At 36.9% G+C, this 18,286-nt stretch overlaps 1 protein-coding gene across 1 annotated transcript in view; it reads left to right on the top strand.

Moving 5' to 3' along the window:
• Nucleotides 1–17,048, top strand: part of slc25a42 (solute carrier family 25 member 42) — a 28,324-nt gene extending 11,276 nt beyond the window's left edge. The window contains exons 3-8 of the mRNA XM_052134088.1: nt 3,254–3,365; nt 3,483–3,508; nt 7,338–7,504; nt 7,680–7,796; nt 7,915–8,066; nt 11,789–17,048. Coding sequence (XP_051990048.1) covers nt 3,254–3,365; nt 3,483–3,508; nt 7,338–7,504; nt 7,680–7,796; nt 7,915–8,066; nt 11,789–12,114 — 900 coding nt within the window. The 3' untranslated portion in view covers nt 12,115–17,048. The remainder of the gene's footprint in view (nt 1–3,253; nt 3,366–3,482; nt 3,509–7,337; nt 7,505–7,679; nt 7,797–7,914; nt 8,067–11,788) is intronic.
• Nucleotides 17,049–18,286: the final 1,238 nt, after the last annotated feature.

Genomic DNA, 18,286 nt, shown 5'->3' with positions numbered 1-18,286 from the left:
GTATTGACCCTGACTAGCACCCCTGGAGTCGTGAGTTTGAATCCAGGGCGTGCTGAGTGACTCCAGCCAGGTCTCCTAAGCAACCAAATTGGCCCGGTTGCTAGGGAGGGTAGAGTCACATGGGGTAACCTCCTCGTGGTCACTATAATGTGTGGTGAGTTGTGCGTGGATGCCGCGGAGAATAGCGTGAAGCCTCCACACACTCTACGTCTCCACGGTAACGCGCTCAACAAGTCACGTGATAAGATGCGTGGATTGACGGTCTCAGACTCGGAGGCAGCTGAGATTCGTCCTCCGCCACCCGGATTGAGGCGAGTCACTACGCCACCACGAGGACTCTGAGTGCATTGGGAATTGGGCGTTACAAATTGGGGAGAAAAAGGGAGAAAATGAGATGTAGAATCAGTTCAATGTAAGCGATCAATAAAAAATATATTAAAAAAAGTTCCAAAAAGAAAAACAAAACTGGTCATAATCAATAGTAAAGTAGTTGACAGAAAGATTGAACACAGTATCTTATGAATATACCTGTATATGCAATATGAGAGAGTTATAAATTAATTTATTGGGCCGTGAACGCAAAAGGTGTTCACACAAACAAACGATACACTGAATTTAATTTTTAAACCACTCCCATTAACTATTAAAGCTTTCTACACTTGCCGTGTGTGATGACTAATCTAAGGAAATGCTGCTCATTTATTTTCTGTTGGACTTGCAATACAGGTTCAAACAAAAGTTGCAGTAATTGTTGCAATAGAGTGGATTTTCTGTCCTACCTGTAATTCACCTGCCTGGAGGCCAAATGAGAACCAGATTTTTTTAATAGAAAATGTTTTTCAAATTATTATTATTTTTGATTACCAGAAGGGCACATTTATAAATCATTTCAATTCATTTAAAGTTTCTTATTATTATTATTATTTTTTACACATTTATTTTGACTTGGGGGGGTGTCATGTGGTGTAACCAAGTAAAAGGAAATACAAATTTAAATACAAATAATTAATTTCAAAAATGATTTCCAAAATATATTTTTCAGGGTAAAATTAGTTTTTTTTTTTTTAAATAAAATATATATAATATAAAAAAAAATATGTTTAAAATTATAAAAACAGAATTTGCGAGTCAAGAATATCAAGATGTTTTCATTGGCCTTGATAAAAATACATCACAAATAAAAAATTGTTATATTAAAAATGTTAAAGTATATATTCTCACTTTCCTGCAACATTAAATCTTGCGGCTTCGATATACAGTATGTTTCCTTTTGAGCCAAGAGTTCAGGGTGAGACGTTTCGCTCTTCTATTGGTCACGGGTCCTCTCGTCGTACCAATTCACGGTTCAGAGTTCACCAACTTGAACTTTGGGACTCAGCGTAGTACAACGTTTTTTTTCACATGAGCTTGCCTTTCAGGTCTTCTGTATTCGGATGTGTTTGAATGGGAGTCCGCCCCTTGAGGGTTACTCCATTTGACCTGAACAAAATGTGTCTCTTTGTAGAATTCTCAAATTCTGATATTGTTTAAAACGTCTCACACAGTCATGAGGGTGTAAAGTGATCCTCTCTGTTTTATTAAATATAGTTTTCGGGCCATGTGATCATAAATTAAATGACCCGTCAAACATCATCATCTCTCTCTCACTTGTCACTTCTACACTGTTTACAGGGTTCACACGAGGTCCTTAAAGTGCTTTTAGAAATGTAAGAACTGGAATACCTGGAAAATCATCTTGTTTTAATGAAAAGTGCTTGAGCTTAAAGCGGATCGTTCCCTCCGTGTAATGTGTGTCCATCAAAGATTGAATAATGTGTCTTTTAATTTCCTTTCTGTTCTTTACAGTCAGATAAAGTAAAAAATAAATATAAATTTTACTCTCGTGCATCACGGATGCGCTAAAGAAACTGAGAGTTTCTCGTTGACGTTCGCTGAACCGGAACACTGTCGCTCGTTGAACTCTTAAAGCGACAGTAACCTTTTTAGCATTTCTTATAAAAATGAATGTAAACTCAATGTTATTACTTATAAATTATACGCATTATTTCAAACAGTGATAGCTCATATGAAGTTTTAAAAAAGGGACACTTAAATGGGGGGTCATGGCCCCTAACCACATCCTCCACAGTTTTAGCAATTAATGTGTTGTTAATATTCGTTATTAATAAAAAAATTGTATACCCTTTCTTATATGCTAAAATTAAAACTTTCCTGACCCATTACTTATATAAAAAAAACATCTTTTATATGTTAAAAATATATATATTTGTATCTTTTTGATTATTTGTCTCCTTTATCTTATTTATGTATACATTTTGGTTGGTTTATACATATTTGTGGACGGTCCCTTACCCACCATAGACACATTTTCCAGCTTATATCAATGTTAAATGAATCTGACCAGCTTAAATACGGGACAAATTGCATCCTGTGTTGATTAGATACGGGATGCATAATTTTATCTTTATTTTTTTATGCGCATTTTGGATATTTATTTGCATCTTGGTGTTTCCATCCAGCAGTTTTTATGCAACATCCCAAAATGCGCATAAAAAAAATATTGCCATTGATGGAAACAGCTACTGATGACGTGTCCTGATGCTGCGAGTTTGAAGCCTGAATGAGATTTGAATACTATGATGGAGATGAAGATTATAAATGAATAAATGAACTGTTAACTTAAAATGTAAAGAATTGACTGAACTTCCAAGGACAATATAATTAGCGAAAACATTAGCATGTGTGGATCTTTTGATCAGGGTAACCACATCTGTACCTTAATATCTACATAATCTCCCCCCCCTGGTTACTATAGTAGTTATATTAATTTGTTAGGACGTTTAAACACGTCTGGTCCGTAGCCCTGTAACCGCTCAGCATGCTGGCACTTGAAGTTTGATACACACGACTCAACCCGATTTTCCTGCTGTACTGGTGTTATCTAATTGGTCAATCATTTGGGGTTTGGTTAAAAGTCTCCGTGTGGAAAAACAGATTAGAAATGCGAGTTTAGGCCTGTTCTGCTTTACTAACTAAAGCCTGAGTGAGCTTGTATTATACCCAAAAACAATGGTAAGTGTCTTCACAGAATTCAATGTAAAGTCTCTTTGTTGAGATTTAGAGGAAGAAATATTTGGCTGGTGATTATCGTGCACATGACATTGTTTACTGCTCTGTTCATGCACCATAACTAATCTCTGTGTGTGTGTGTGTGTGTGTGTGTGTGTGTGTGTGTGTGTGTGTGTGTGTGTAGGGTTTTAAACAGGGTCGTTCGATGTTGAACTCTCTGCTCTCTGGGGCGTTTGCCGGGGCCGTGGCTAAAACAGCAGTTGCCCCTCTGGACCGAACCAAAATCATCTTCCAAGGCACAAACACATTCTCTCATTAACCCACAGTGACTCACTTTACATGAATGTGTGACTTTTTTTTTAGCTAAACATCCCCTCACAAACACTAAAATAAATATCCCTTTCTTCTTCTAGTGTCGTCCAATAGATTCTCCGCTAAGGTGACTGTTTTTCTTTAACTTTCTGTCTTTGAGTGTGAATAAAATTAGCATACTAGCAGTTTTGCATATTAATTGGAAAGATATTTGACTTTCAAAAGATACTAAAAACCCTGTGATTTTTCTATTTACATTTTCACTTGGTATCTTGTTTTCCAGTAAAAAATCTCAACATCCTAAAAACCAGGGTGTGTTCACACTTGGCAGGTTTGGTTAGATTAAAACGAACTCTGGTGCGATTGCTCTGTTCGTGCGGTTCATTTGAACAAGTGTGAACGCTGCCACCCGAACCTTAGTGCGCACCAAACAAGCGGACCGAGACCGCCTGAATAGTGGGACTCAGTCCGCTTCCAAACAAACTCTGGTGCATTTTGATTGATATATGAACACAACATGGACCAAAGACGTCTAAACGGACCAAAAACAGGAAGTAATTTGGCTAATACTGACCTCAAGCACACCTGGTTCTTCTCATCATAGGAGCTATGTTGCCCATTACAGTTCGGGACAGGCGTCGGAACCAAAGATCAGCCATCCGCTCAGCATATCTTCATTTGTGTGCAACGGAGGAATTCCTGCCGCTGTTTTGACTCCTTTATACATTTTATTAACTCTTCGTTTGTTCTCAGCAGGTAGAAATACCGCCATATGTACATGTATATATCCAACGAGCGCATTTCGCCAGTATTGTTTTGGACATTCGGTAAGTTCCGTCATAAAATCTGTCCAATCAGGTCGTGACTTTTCTCTGATGCCTTTGGTTTTGTATCGTTAGGTTCAGTGTTAAAAATGCCAGTGTGAACGCTAAACGAACCAGGACTAAATGTGTCATTTTAATTTTTGGTCTGGACCAAGAGAACCGAAGTACAAGTGTGAACACACCCTTAAACGCTACGGACCCACCAGCGGGGTGAATGCAAAAAGATTACACTTGAGGCCTAGTCCACACTAAAACGTTTTCGTTTGAAAACGCGTCTCTTTTTCTCTCCGTTTTGGCCTTCCGTCCACCGAGACGGCATTTTTGTCCGCAAAAACGGAGCTTTTTGAAAACTAACTCCACAGTTGATACATTTGAAAACACAATTTTCACGTCGTTGTGCGGATTGTGAAAACGGATGCTTTGGAAAACGATGACGCTTTAGTCATGTGATCTACCCAACCAAAACAATCAAGATGGCGGCCCGCGTTATAGCGGCGCTGTTGTACTTGATACTTTGATAGAGTTGTTAAAAAATAAATGTTACTTTGTACAACCTTCACATTGCGTTCCTTCAAAGGCGAAGGGAAGTTTACTCGGAATTTGTGTCCGGCGACGGAACACGAGGACAATTGTGTTTCAGAGCGAACATGCAGCGGGATTTCCCGCATGCGCAGTGACACGATTTAAGCGTTTTCATACGTTTCAGTGTGGACGAGCAACTTTTGGAAAACGCTTCAAAACACTAGTGTGGACAGTGTTTTGAAACTAAAATGCCATTTTCAAATGTGTCCGGATGCTTAAAGGGACAGTTCTCCCAAAAATGAAAATTCTCATAATTTACTCACCCTCATGCCATCCCAGGTGTGTATGACTTCCTTTCTTCGGCAGAACACGTTTGAAGAAAAATACCTCTGCTCGATAGGTCCTTATAATGAATGTGGATGTTAACACAATTTCTTTATGCTCCAATAACCCCAGACAATCAGCATTCACATCATCCATAGGACTCCAGTGGTTAAATTAATGTCTTTATAAAGCGATACAATCACTTTCGGTGTGAAAATGATCAATATTTAAGTACTTTATAACTATAAAAGATTTTTTGTAGTTAATCGCGATCCATCGCATAATGGTTTCCGTAGTTAATCGCGATCCATCGCATAATGGTTTCCGTAGTTAATCGCGATCCATCGCATAATGGTTTCCGTAGTTAATCGCGATCCATCGCATAATGGTTTCCGTAGTTAATCGCGATCCATCGCATAATGGTTTCTGTAGTTAATCGCGATCCAGCGCATAATGGTTTCCGTAGCTAATCGCGATCCATCGCGCATAATGGTTTCTGTAGTTAATCGCGATCCATCGCATAATGGTTTCCGTAGTTAATCGCGATCCATCGCATAATGGTTTCCGTAGTTAATCGCGATCCAGCGCATAATGGTTTCCGTAGTTAATCGCGATCCATCGCATAATGGTTTCTGTAGTTAATCGCGATCTATCGCATAATGGTTTTTGTAGTTAATCGCGATCCATCGCATCATGGTTTCTGTAGCTAATCGCGATCCATCGCATAATGGTTTCCGTAGTTAATCGCGATCCATCGCATAATGGTTTCCGTAGTTAATCGCGATCCATCGCGCAATGGTTTCCGTAGTTAATCGCGATCCATCGCATAATGGTTTCCGTAGTTAATCGCGATCCATCGCATAATGGTTTCCGTAGTTAATCGCGATCCATCGCATAATGGTTTCCGTAGTTAATCGCGATCCATCGCATAATGGTTTCCGTAGTTAATCGCGATCCATCGCACCATTTTTTGTAGTTAATCCCGATCCATCGCATAATGGTTTCCGTAGTTAATCGCGATCCATCGCATAATGGTTTCCGTAGTTAATCGCGATCCATCGCATAATGGTTTCCGTAGTTAATCGCGATCCATCGCACCATTTTTTGTAGTTAATCGCGATCCATCGCATAATGGTTTCTGTAGTTAATCGCGATCCATCGCACCATTTTTTTGTAGTTAATCGCGATCCATCGCATCATGGTTTCTGTAGTTAATCGCGATCCATCGCATAATGGTTTCCGTAGTTAATCGCGATCCATCGCATAATGGTTTCCGTAGTTAATCGCGATCCATCGCATCATGGTTTCCGTAGTTAATCGCGATCAAGCACATTTTTTTGGTACATAATATCTTTAAGAAAATGAGTGGAAAAAATATCAATTTTTTTTTTTTAATAATCCACACAAAATCTACCCCACCAACAGAGTTGAACAACAGAAAATGAACACAACTCAATAAAAATTGTTGTAAGTGTATTATGACAGGATTTATTTGCTTCTTTTTATAGAGTTTTGACAGACAATCTTTCCAGGAGTACAGCGGAATTAAATAGTTCTGGTCATGTGACTATTTGCACGACTCATGCAAAAAAGCTCATTTACAATTGATATCTCTGTGATCCGAAATACATCAACAACTCTTGAGTGTAGATTACCTGCAGGGTTCCAGCAATGTCTTCCACTTCTGCATTGGCTAATGCACTTATCAAACAGAGACGCAATGACAGAAACTTGGAGAGAACAGTAGGGTTTCCGTTAGCCACTAATCAGTACCGCAGCTCCCTATACGCATATTACGGAGTCTGCGTAAGGCACCAACTCCCTAGGGGGGCACCAGAAACTCTACCAGCTGCCTTTACTGGCACATTATACGTTATTCAAGGACCCAGTATCAGTCGTAGCACACATACAGTTGCCTCTCGCTCACACTTAAATTTCACGCTCGCACCACACCTCGCAACTTTTATACCGCGCCTCGCAGTGCATGGCAGGTGTTCAAATGGCAGCTGTCTTGCCGCTGCAATCATGTTACAAAGAGCTCTACCTGTGATTTGCGGGCATGTTTTACTGCACGTGCAAAAGACGTAATATTTTAGGTAATTTTGCTCCAAGTAAATGTATCTTGTTTAAAGGATGTTTGGATATTTTGACTGAAAACAAGACCATAATAGTAATGAATAAAATATTTTTTGGCAGTGAACTTACCGCTTTATTGCGCTTGATTAGCTTTCATCGCATACATAGATTTTTTTGGAGCGAGCACAAACGTGTTTGTTGTGTTTTTAGGAGGCGTACAGGTTAATTTACCGCACATATCTTAAGGATGGGTTCTTCAGTCTGTGGAGGGGGAACTCGGCCACTATGGTTCGTGTTATTCCGTACGCCGCCATCCAGTTCTGCGCCCATGAACAGTACAAGAGGATTCTGGGAAACTATTATGGCTTCCAGGGCAAGTGAGTGCTGCTCTTGCATGTGTCATACCTGTCTTATTATGTAATCATGCCACCTTACAGAATCTGGGCATATTATGTGTAACTGGAACAACAAATTTTGCTGTCCAACCAGATTAAGTTATAGTGAAAGTTTCTTACCAGTGTTACTAGTGTTAGTTTGTGCCCTTTGGAAAAGAGCTCTGCCTCCTGTGCCAAGACTGCTGGCTGGTTCACTGGCGGGCACCACAGCTGCCATGATCACATACCCACTGGACATGGTCCGGGCACGCATGGCCGTCACGGCCAAAGAGATGTAAGAAATAGACTTTGTACACATCTAACTGTTAAAAAATGCACCACCACTGGCCAGTTTACTTCTAAATGTCATTTTAAATGTTCTTGTGTGATGTCATTGTGCAATTTATTCTCAGGTACAGTAACATCCTGCATGTGTTTGTGCGTATCTCTCGTGAGGAGGGACTGAAGACTATCTATAGGGGATTCACTCCTACTATACTGGGCGTCATACCGTACGCTGGGCTCAGTTTCTACACCTACGAGACCCTAAAGAAACTCCATGCAGGTACAAGCATACCACTTGGTTTTTATTTTATTACATTATGTATCCGTCAACATTCGGCATTTATTGAAAATATTTTATTACATTATGTATTGGACAACATTCGGCATTTATTGAAAATATTTTATTACATTATGTATCGGACAACATTCGGCATTTATTGAAAGTGTTTTTATTTTATTACATTATGTATCCGACAACATTCGGCATTTATTGAAAATATTTTATTACATTATGTATCCGACAACATTCGGCATTTATTGAAAATATTTTATTACATTATGTATCGGACAACATTCGGCATTTATTGAAAGTGTTTTTATTTTATTACATTATGTATCCGACAACATTCGGCATTTATTGAAAATATTTTATTACATTATGTATCCGTCAACATTCGGCATTTATTGAAAGTGTTTTTATTTTATTACATTATGTATCGGACAACATTCGGCATTTATTGAAAATATTTTATTACATTATGTATCCGACAACATTCGGCATTTATTGAAAATATTTTATTACATTATGTATCCGACAACATTCGGCATTTATTGAAAATATTTTATTACATTATGTATCCGTCAACATTCGGCATTTATTGAAAATATTTTATTACATTATGTATCGGACAACATTCGGCATTTATTGAAAATATTTTATTACATTATGTATCCGTCAACATTCGGCATTTATTGAAAGTGTTTTTATTTTATTACATTATGTATCGGACAACATTCGGCATTTATTGAAAATATTTTATTACATTATGTATCGGACAACATTCGGCATTTATTGAAAATATTTTATTACATTATGTATCGGACAACATTCGGCATTTATTGAAAATATTTTATTACATTCGGCATTTATTGAAAATATTTTATTACATTATGTATCCGTCAACATTCGGCATTTATTGAAAATATTTTATTACATTATGTATCGGACAACATTCGGCATTTATTGAAAATATTTTATTACATTATGTATCCGTCAACATTCGGCATTTATTGAAAGTGTTTTTATTTTATTACATTATGTATCGGACAACATTCGGCATTTATTGAAAATATTTTATTACATTATGTATCGGACAACATTCGGCATTTATTGAAAATATTTTATTACATTATGTATCCGATCAACATTCGGCATTTATTGAAAATATTTTATTACATTATGTATCGGACAACATTCGGCATTTATTGAAAATATTTTATTACATTATGTATCCGTCAACATTCGGCATTTATTGAAAGTGTTTTTATTTTATTACATTATGTATCGGACAACATTCGGCATTTATTGAAAATATTTTATTACATTATGTATCGGACAACATTCGGCATTTATTGAAAATATTTTATTACATTATGTATCGGACAACATTCGGCATTTATTGAAAATATTTTATTACATTATGTATTGGACAATATTCGGCATTTATTGAAAATATTTTATTACATTATGTATCCGTCAACATTCAGCATTTATTGAAAATATTTTATTACATTATGTATCCGTCAACATTCGGCATTTATTGAAAATATTTTATTACATTATGTATCGGACAACATTCGGCATTTATTGAAAATATTTTATTACATTATGTATCCGTCAACATTCGGCATTTATTGAAAATATTTTATTACATTATGTATCCGTCAACATTCGGCATTTATTGAAAGTGTTTTTATTTTATTACATTATGTATCGGACAACATTCGGCATTTATTGAAAATATTTTATTACATTATGTATCCGTCAACATTCGGCATTTATTGAAAGTGTTTTTATTTTATTACATTATGTATCCGTCAACATTCGGCATTTATTGAAAATATTTTATTACATTATGTATCCGTCAACATTCGGCATTTATTGAAAATATTTTATTACATTATGTATCGGACAACATTCGGCATTTATTGAAAATATTTTATTACATTATGTATCGGACAACATTCGGCATTTATTGAAAATATTTTATTACATTATGTATCTGACAACATTCGGCATTTATTGAAAATATTTTATTACATTATGTATCCGTCAACATTCGGCATTTATTGAAAATATTTTATTACATTATGTATCGGACAACATTCGGCATTTATTGAAAATATTTTATTACATTATGTATCCGTCAACATTCGGCATTTATTGAAAGTGTTTTTATTTTATTACATTATGTATCGGACAACATTCGGCATTTATTGAAAATATTTTATTACATTATGTATCCGTCAACATTCGGCATTTATTGAAAATATTTTATTACATTATGTATCGGACAACATTCGGCATTTATTGAAAATATTTTATTACATTATGTATCGGACAACATTCGGCATTTATTGAAAATATTTTATTACATTCGGCATTTATTGAAAATATTTTATTACATTATGTATCCGTCAACATTCGGCATTTATTGAAAATATTTTATTACATTATGTATCGGACAACATTCGGCATTTATTGAAAATATTTTATTACATTATGTATCCGTCAACATTCGGCATTTATTGAAAGTGTTTTTATTTTATTACATTATGTATCGGACAACATTCGGCATTTATTGAAAATATTTTATTACATTATGTATCGGACAACATTCGGCATTTATTGAAAATATTTTATTACATTATGTATCCGTCAACATTCGGCATTTATTGAAAATATTTTATTACATTATGTATCGGACAACATTCGGCATTTATTGAAAATATTTTATTACATTATGTATCCGTCAACATTCGGCATTTATTGAAAGTGTTTTTATTTTATTACATTATGTATCCGACAACATTCGGCATTTATTGAAAATATTTTATTACATTATGTATCCGTCAACATTCGGCATTTATTGAAAGTGTTTTTATTTTATTACATTATGTATCGGACAACATTCGGCATTTATTGAAAATATTTTATTACATTATGTATCCGACAACATTCGGCATTTATTGAAAATATTTTATTTTATTACATTATGTATCCGACAACATTCGACATTTATTGAAAATATTAAAGCGAAATTGCTTAAGTGTAATTCAATGTGTATTTTTTTTTTTTATTTAAAAATACAATTTATTTTTATTTTTTATTATTTATATTTTTCTCCCCAATTTGGAATGTCCAATGTGCTCTAATGGCGCATTCACATACAATGCGAAGCGAGCGTTTCACGCGGCACGATTACATAAGTCAATACAAAGATGCGAATGACGCTACTCAAACACGTGAAATCGCTCCATTCGCGTATTCACGCAAGTTGAATATTTTCAACTCGAGCAAGAAATTCGCATGACGTGTTGTTGCGATAGCCAATCAGCATTGAGATTGTCCGGATGTCACTGACGTACTGACGTAGTAGCAGAAGAAATCAGGAAAAAATTTATGAAACGATTGTTGTAGCGGCGTGTGGTCACCCGGAATTGTATGACACAACGTCATACATGTACAGAGACCGGACGAATAAAGACGTCGCTTGGAGGAAAGTGAGCGAGGAAGTTGGACGACCTGGTACGTTATGAAAATATGCGCGTCTACTTGATTCCAGCTATTGGTTGAACTTTACTATGAACATTAAAGGTGTAGTTTAATTGTAATTTTTGCAAACTTACGTTTTTACATTTTAACAAACAATAAAATGTTTTTACTTGAAATGTAGTTTTCCGTAACCTTGAGTGATTTGTTCTTTCTTCTCGCTGTTTCAGAGCAAACGGGGCGCCCGCAGCCGTACTCTTACGAGCGTCTGGCGTTTGGAGCGTGCGCGGGGTTGATCGGTCAGTCTGCCTCCTACCCGCTGGACGTGGTGCGCAGACGCATGCAGACGGCGGGCGTCACCGGTCACACCTACAGCACCATCGCCGGCACCATGCGGGAGATCGTAGCGGAGGAGGGCGTCATCCGCGGCCTCTACAAGGGCTTGAGTATGAACTGGGTCAAAGGTCCAATCGCTGTCGGTATCAGCTTCATGACCTTTGATGTAATGCAGATCCTCTTGCGGAAATTTCAGCAGTTAGGTTATAATGCGCGGTAGCCCGCAGGGGGCGGCAGAGAGAGATGAGAAGATGAAATCACAGCTGCACTCCAGTAAGCTCACATCAGTGGATGAACAAAAGACGTTTCATGGCAGCATCAAGGCATCAGATGGTGCAAGCATCTCATAAAAGTTGAGCTGCGCCTGTCGCGCAAGAAAACGGGAATAGACGTTTAATTGAATCTAAAGCACATGCTGCCATTGGGTGTGGTGTCTCTCACATGCATATGCAGAAACCTAATAGTTTTGACAAATGTGTGATGTTTACTGTTTAAATTTGAACTTTCTGATCAAAGACTTTGCAGACGTGTGTTTGGTACAGAGATACACTGAATGAATGTCCTGCATCTACTGCTGTCACAGACCGGACGTCCTGTGTGCAATATTTACTGTCCTGAATGTCTTTTTGGACACACATGGTATGCAGTGCTTACAGTTTTTTCCTGTGTTTCTACAGTATATGTAAAAAATGCTTTTATCAACTTTCTGCCAAGTCTCAAAAATTACTAATCTTCCCAAACCCATTCTAACAATGTTTCTTCCTCTGTAGATATTTTGCAGAATGTTTATGCTCTTCTTTCCATACGATGAAAGCATACAGTGGCCAGTGACTGCCAGGCGTCAACACTAATGCATTTTAGTTTGAAAACGCATTAATTTAGCTACGTTTACACTAGAAGGCGCTTTCCTCAACCAAAAACTAGGGATGCACCGATACCGCTTTTTCGATTCCAATATCTGAAATTTCCGTATCGGCCAATATCGGCTCCGATCCTAGTGTTGTATAGAGTTGTATAGATATGTAGAATATCTATACCTCAATGCGTGGAAATAATTACGGGGACTCTTATATGTAAAGAAACACAAACGTCTAATTGCATTATAAATGTATAGCCTATTAAGACAAAACTAGTCAAAATTAACAGTAATTCGGTAGAAAAGAAGCCAATTTTCTTTGCATAATTGTTTCAACTTTTAAATGCATCATTAATCAGTCGTGCACCTTTAACTCGAACTTTTATTTTGACGGTCGGGACACTCCAGGACGTCCTATAAGTGTCTGTATGTGGGCTCGTTCACAGTAGTTTCATTCGCCGCTTATTCAGTTTCTGGTAAAATGCTTCTCTGGTGCCGTTCTAAGTGCATATGAGAAGTGAACCGAACGATTGAGCATCTACATCTGATGTGTTTGTTCATGAGTAGCGCTCAAATGTGAAAACAGCCGCGACTTCCTTACTAGCCTGCGCATGTTACGTATGTGTGTCCACAGCTGCGCCATTCACTAAAATGCACTGTGCATGCATACTGTGTATTTCCTTATAGATCACAACGTTTCGCGATTCACAAAGCTATCGCATGTCTTTATGTGGGTTTGAATAAAATGCATGGGTCGTCTGGACTAATTTAATGGTGCTTTTATGAAGCTTGACCGTAACGAGCATGACTAACACTGTGGATCGGGCTCGTTGGGCCGTTACCTGGTCTGTCTAAAAACATGAGTATTGGAGCCGATATCGGTATCCAGGTATCGGATCGCTGCATCCCTCGCCAAAACGGAGACTTTCGAAAATATGACGTTAGGAAACACACAATTAATACAAATAAAAATTTTTAAATGACCGTGTGCGATTTTATAAAACAACAAACGGCTGTAATTTGAGTAATATTTTTATTATAAATAGTCTGCATGTGCTGCTCACTTCAAAGTTTTGTGCGCTGCTCTGTTAGTGTAATATTACAGTGTTTTTAGAGCGGTTCTGTGCTCCACAACTCCTCTCATGCTCAGACTACGTCTACACCAATCCGGATACATTTGAAAACAGCGTTTTTGTTTCAAAACGCTCTCCGTTCACACTAACGTTTTCGCTTAAATCGTGTCACTGCGCATGCGGGAAATCCCGCTGCATGTACGGTCTGAAACGCAATTATCCTCGTGTTCCGTCGCCGGGCACAAATTCCGAGTAAACTTCCCTTCGCCTTTGAAGGAACGGAATGTGAAGGTTGTACAACGTAACATTTATTGTTTAACAACGCTATCAAAGTGAGTATCAAGTACAACAGCGCCGCTATAACGCGGGCCGCCATCTTGATTGTTTTGGTTGGATAGATCACATGACTTAAAATGCATCATAGTTTTCCAAGTTTGTTTCATTGTAAGACGTAAGATCCATTTTAATTTCATAACAAAAATCCTTAAAATTTTTATAGGAGTTAAAAATTATGCAAATTTAATGGAATTATTTGCTATGAATTTGAAATGTGTAAATCTTGAAAATAGGCTACAATATAATATCGAACATAGTTTTTTTGTGTGTACCATATCGCGTTCAAATTGTAATCGCAATATCTTTCAAAATAATCGCAATATGACTTTCCGTCCAAATTGTGCAGCCCTACTTGAAACGTAACCATAGTAGTGTGAACGTGGCTTAACCGTATTACTAAAGTCTCAAAAAAGTAGTCCATATGACTCGAACACTATATTCCAAGTCTTCTGAAGCCATACGATAGCTTTGTGTGAGGAGCAGATGGAAATCTAAGCCGTTATTCACTGAAAATCTTACCCTGAAAAGCTCTCAAATGTTCTCATTCGCGTTTTTGATTATTCAAATTGTGCTGCGAGATGACGCGTCACCCCCCGGGGTTGCAGTCAGTCACCATTTGCTTTCATTATATGGAATAGAGGACAATAATCATTCTGCTTAAGAACATCTTACGTGCATCATAGTAGAAAGTAAGTCAGGTTTGGAACAATATGAGGAGGAGTCGAGTAAATGTTCATTTTTGCGTGAACTAACCCCGTTAACCTTTTAACCTTTAGTGAAGGTCATCTGACCCATGACAGTGGAGTAAAATGATCTCTATATATTTAGAGGAACTGAACGTGAGTATGGTTTGTTTTAGTGATCCGTTTGTTACCTCCTCTTTAAACTTTGCACTTGATGTACCCTATATGTTGTCGTGCACACCGACTGATCGATTGAGAGTGTGTCTTCAGTCTTCTCCTCCTGTAGCGTGTTTTACTGTCCATGACGTGCGTTTTGCGTCTTGCACATGTATTAATCTGACAGATTTGGACACCCAAGTGCCTAAAAAGCGAGAGCAGCAACATATGAACACATCTACATCATCTCCACATGGGTTTTAGTATTAGACTAAAGTTGAACTGCATCAAATGTTCATTAAGTTTGTTCCCCGGTGTGTTTTATGAATTTTGAGATTTTAAAATGTATAGTGTTATTCTAGTTTTTTGTTCATACTCGGATCAAAGTATTGGATTATATGAAATCTATGCTCTAAAAAGAGATTTATCTGGGTGAATTTCACGTCAAGGTCATGTCCAGGTCATATTAACACCCAAAACAAAAACATTTAATATTAAGAAAAAGAAACTGTTTTTTTAGGGCTATTATAGTTTTGCTTTGTGTCATTTATTTTCACGATAAATATATGCCCCCCATTCCCAAATTCTTAGTGTTAGCCTACTGGAATGCACAAAAAAAATTAGTAAATCTTAATTTAATCCTAAAAAATGATAATATATGATTTAAATTGTACCGTACTGATGTACTGATTTTAATGAATCCAGATTTTTGTTAAAAATTGTGTCTTGACATGAAGATTTTCAGATTGTATGTGAAAAAGTAAGTGAACCCTTGGGTTTAATAACTGGTTGATCATCCTTTGGCAGCAATAACCTCAATCAAGCCTTTCTGGACTGGTAGATGCGGACAAACCTGCACAACGTTCAGAAGGATTTCGGGATCATTCTTCCTTACAGAACTGCTTCAGCTCAGACATATTCTCAGGATGTCTCTGGTGTGAACGGCTCTCTTGAGGAATCATCTCCATTTATAGACAGTTTGTCTCACTGTGGATGGATGAATATCTAACGGCCACTTCTAGTGAGAGTACCTATAGTACTAAATCATCTCCATTTATAGACAGTTTGTCTAACTGTGGACGGATGAATATCTAACGGCCACTTCTAGTGAGAGTACCTATAGTACTAAATCATCTCCATTTATAGACAGTTTGTCTAACTGTGGACAGATGAATATCTAACGCCCACTTCTAGTGAGAGTACCTATAGTACTAAATCATCTCCATTTATAGACAGTTTGTCTAACTGTGGACAGATGAATATCTAACGGCCACTTCTAGTGAGAGTACCTATAGTACTAAATCATCTCCATTTATAGACAGTTTGTCTCACTGTGGACGGATGAATATCTAACGGCCACTTCTAGTCAGAGTACCTATAGTACTAAACGTCAGCAGATGCTTCTTATGAATATCAAACTCAAAATATTTGAGTGCTTTTTATAAGTCAGAGTAGCTCTAACCCACACGTACAATCTCATTAAATTAATTAGATGCCAGGTTTGCCATTGATGATTCTAATAAGCTTTTGTTGACGTCATTAGCCTATGGGGTTCACATACTTTGTCCAACCAACACCGTGAATGTTTGAATGATGCGTTCAATATGTGTGTTATTAGTTCAAACAGATTGTGTTTGTTCATTATTGTAACTTAGATGATCAAACCAGATTTTAAGACAAATTTATGCATAAATGCAGAAGGTTCACATACTTTTTCTTGACATTGTACTAACGAGACAATCACAGAATACTAAAACAAAGAATATTATTATTATTATCAATTATTATAACACGACTGATAAATGTGATATCAGGTTTGATTGAAGTCTGTGTTTGTTCACTTGGAAGAATATAATTGCAAGAGTCTGGAACTCTGTTTCTGGAAGATGTCTGACTTTTCTGATCACTAAATTCGTGCATATATTCATGTAAAGATTTGCGATGAGAAACTGAGGATTTGTAGGATTCGCTGTGATTTCTTCTGATTCTGGATCATGAAATTAATTGAATGCATCTAATGTTCTGACATTAAACAATTGTGAGGATTTGTGCCCAATGAATGTATATTAAACTAATGATATGGGGCGGGGCGGGGCGGGGGGGGGGGCTTTGTTTTCATCACTTATTCAGCATATATTTTTGTTACCCCAGCACGCATGTGGTAAAGAAACCACTCAAACAAAACGCGTTCCCTTAACAGTCACTGTTCTTAAAGGGACAGTACCATCCTTACAGAAAATCTAAACTAGACGCAAATTTGTTGCTCGTTATTTTCACATGCAAATGAGCTTTTAGTGGTGAACCTCTGGCAAAAGACAATTTTCCGCAAGATTGCCGCAAAGCTCGTTTCCATGTGAAAATTATCAGTGGCAAAATTTTTGTAAGAACTAATGTTTGTTATAATGTATATAATGTAAATACTACATTTACGCCAAATTCCCCCAGACTATATTACATTGACAGAATATTTAAATGAGCTACGAGTCTATTTTAGAATGTTCGTGATTTCAAACTTCAGCGGTCAACTTACAATCTGCTTTATGATGCTCTTTCTTTCTTTATGTAAGACCTGTCAAATATATTATGCAAGCATTTAAATCTATTTTAGACTTCCAGACAAGGTTTTGTCAAACCTTCTGAAAAATTATATTGTTTTGGTGTGCATCTCATACTAAATTGTTTCTAAAATGAAAACCAAATCTATCATAAAACAAAGGCAACCTGAGTAAAGACAAAATACAGTTTTTAAATGATAATGTTATTTATTGAAGCAAAAAAGTTATCCAATATCAACTGGGCCCTGTTCAATCAAATCCACACCTAAATACATCTTTTACACATGTTGATGAATGTTGATGGATGTTTAGAGTGGATGGATGTTTAGAGTGGATGGATGTTTAGAGTGGATGGATGTTTTGAGTAGATGGATGGGTGGATATTTTGAGTGGATGGATGGATGGATATTTTGAGTGGATGGATGGATGGATATTTTGAGTTGATGGATGGGTGGATGTTTTCAGTAGATGGATGGGTGGATGTTTTCAGTAGATGGATATAGAGTGGATGGATGATGGATGTTTTGAGTGATGGATGGATGGATGTTTTTGTGAGTTAATTGATGGATGGATGTTTTGAGTTGATGGATGGGTGGATGGATGGATGGATATTGAGTTGATGGATGGGTGGATGGATGGATATTGAGTGGATGGATGTTTTGAGTTGATGGATGGATGGATGGATGGATGGTTGGTTGTTTTGTGTGGATGGATGGATGGGTTTTGAGTGGAT

This window comes from Xyrauchen texanus, chromosome 9, assembly GCF_025860055.1.
Source record: "Xyrauchen texanus isolate HMW12.3.18 chromosome 9, RBS_HiC_50CHRs, whole genome shotgun sequence".
Lineage (NCBI taxonomy): Eukaryota > Metazoa > Chordata > Actinopteri > Cypriniformes > Catostomidae > Xyrauchen > Xyrauchen texanus.
Note: the sequence above shows the minus strand (reverse complement) of the source record. Positions and strands in the feature narration are given on the sequence as shown.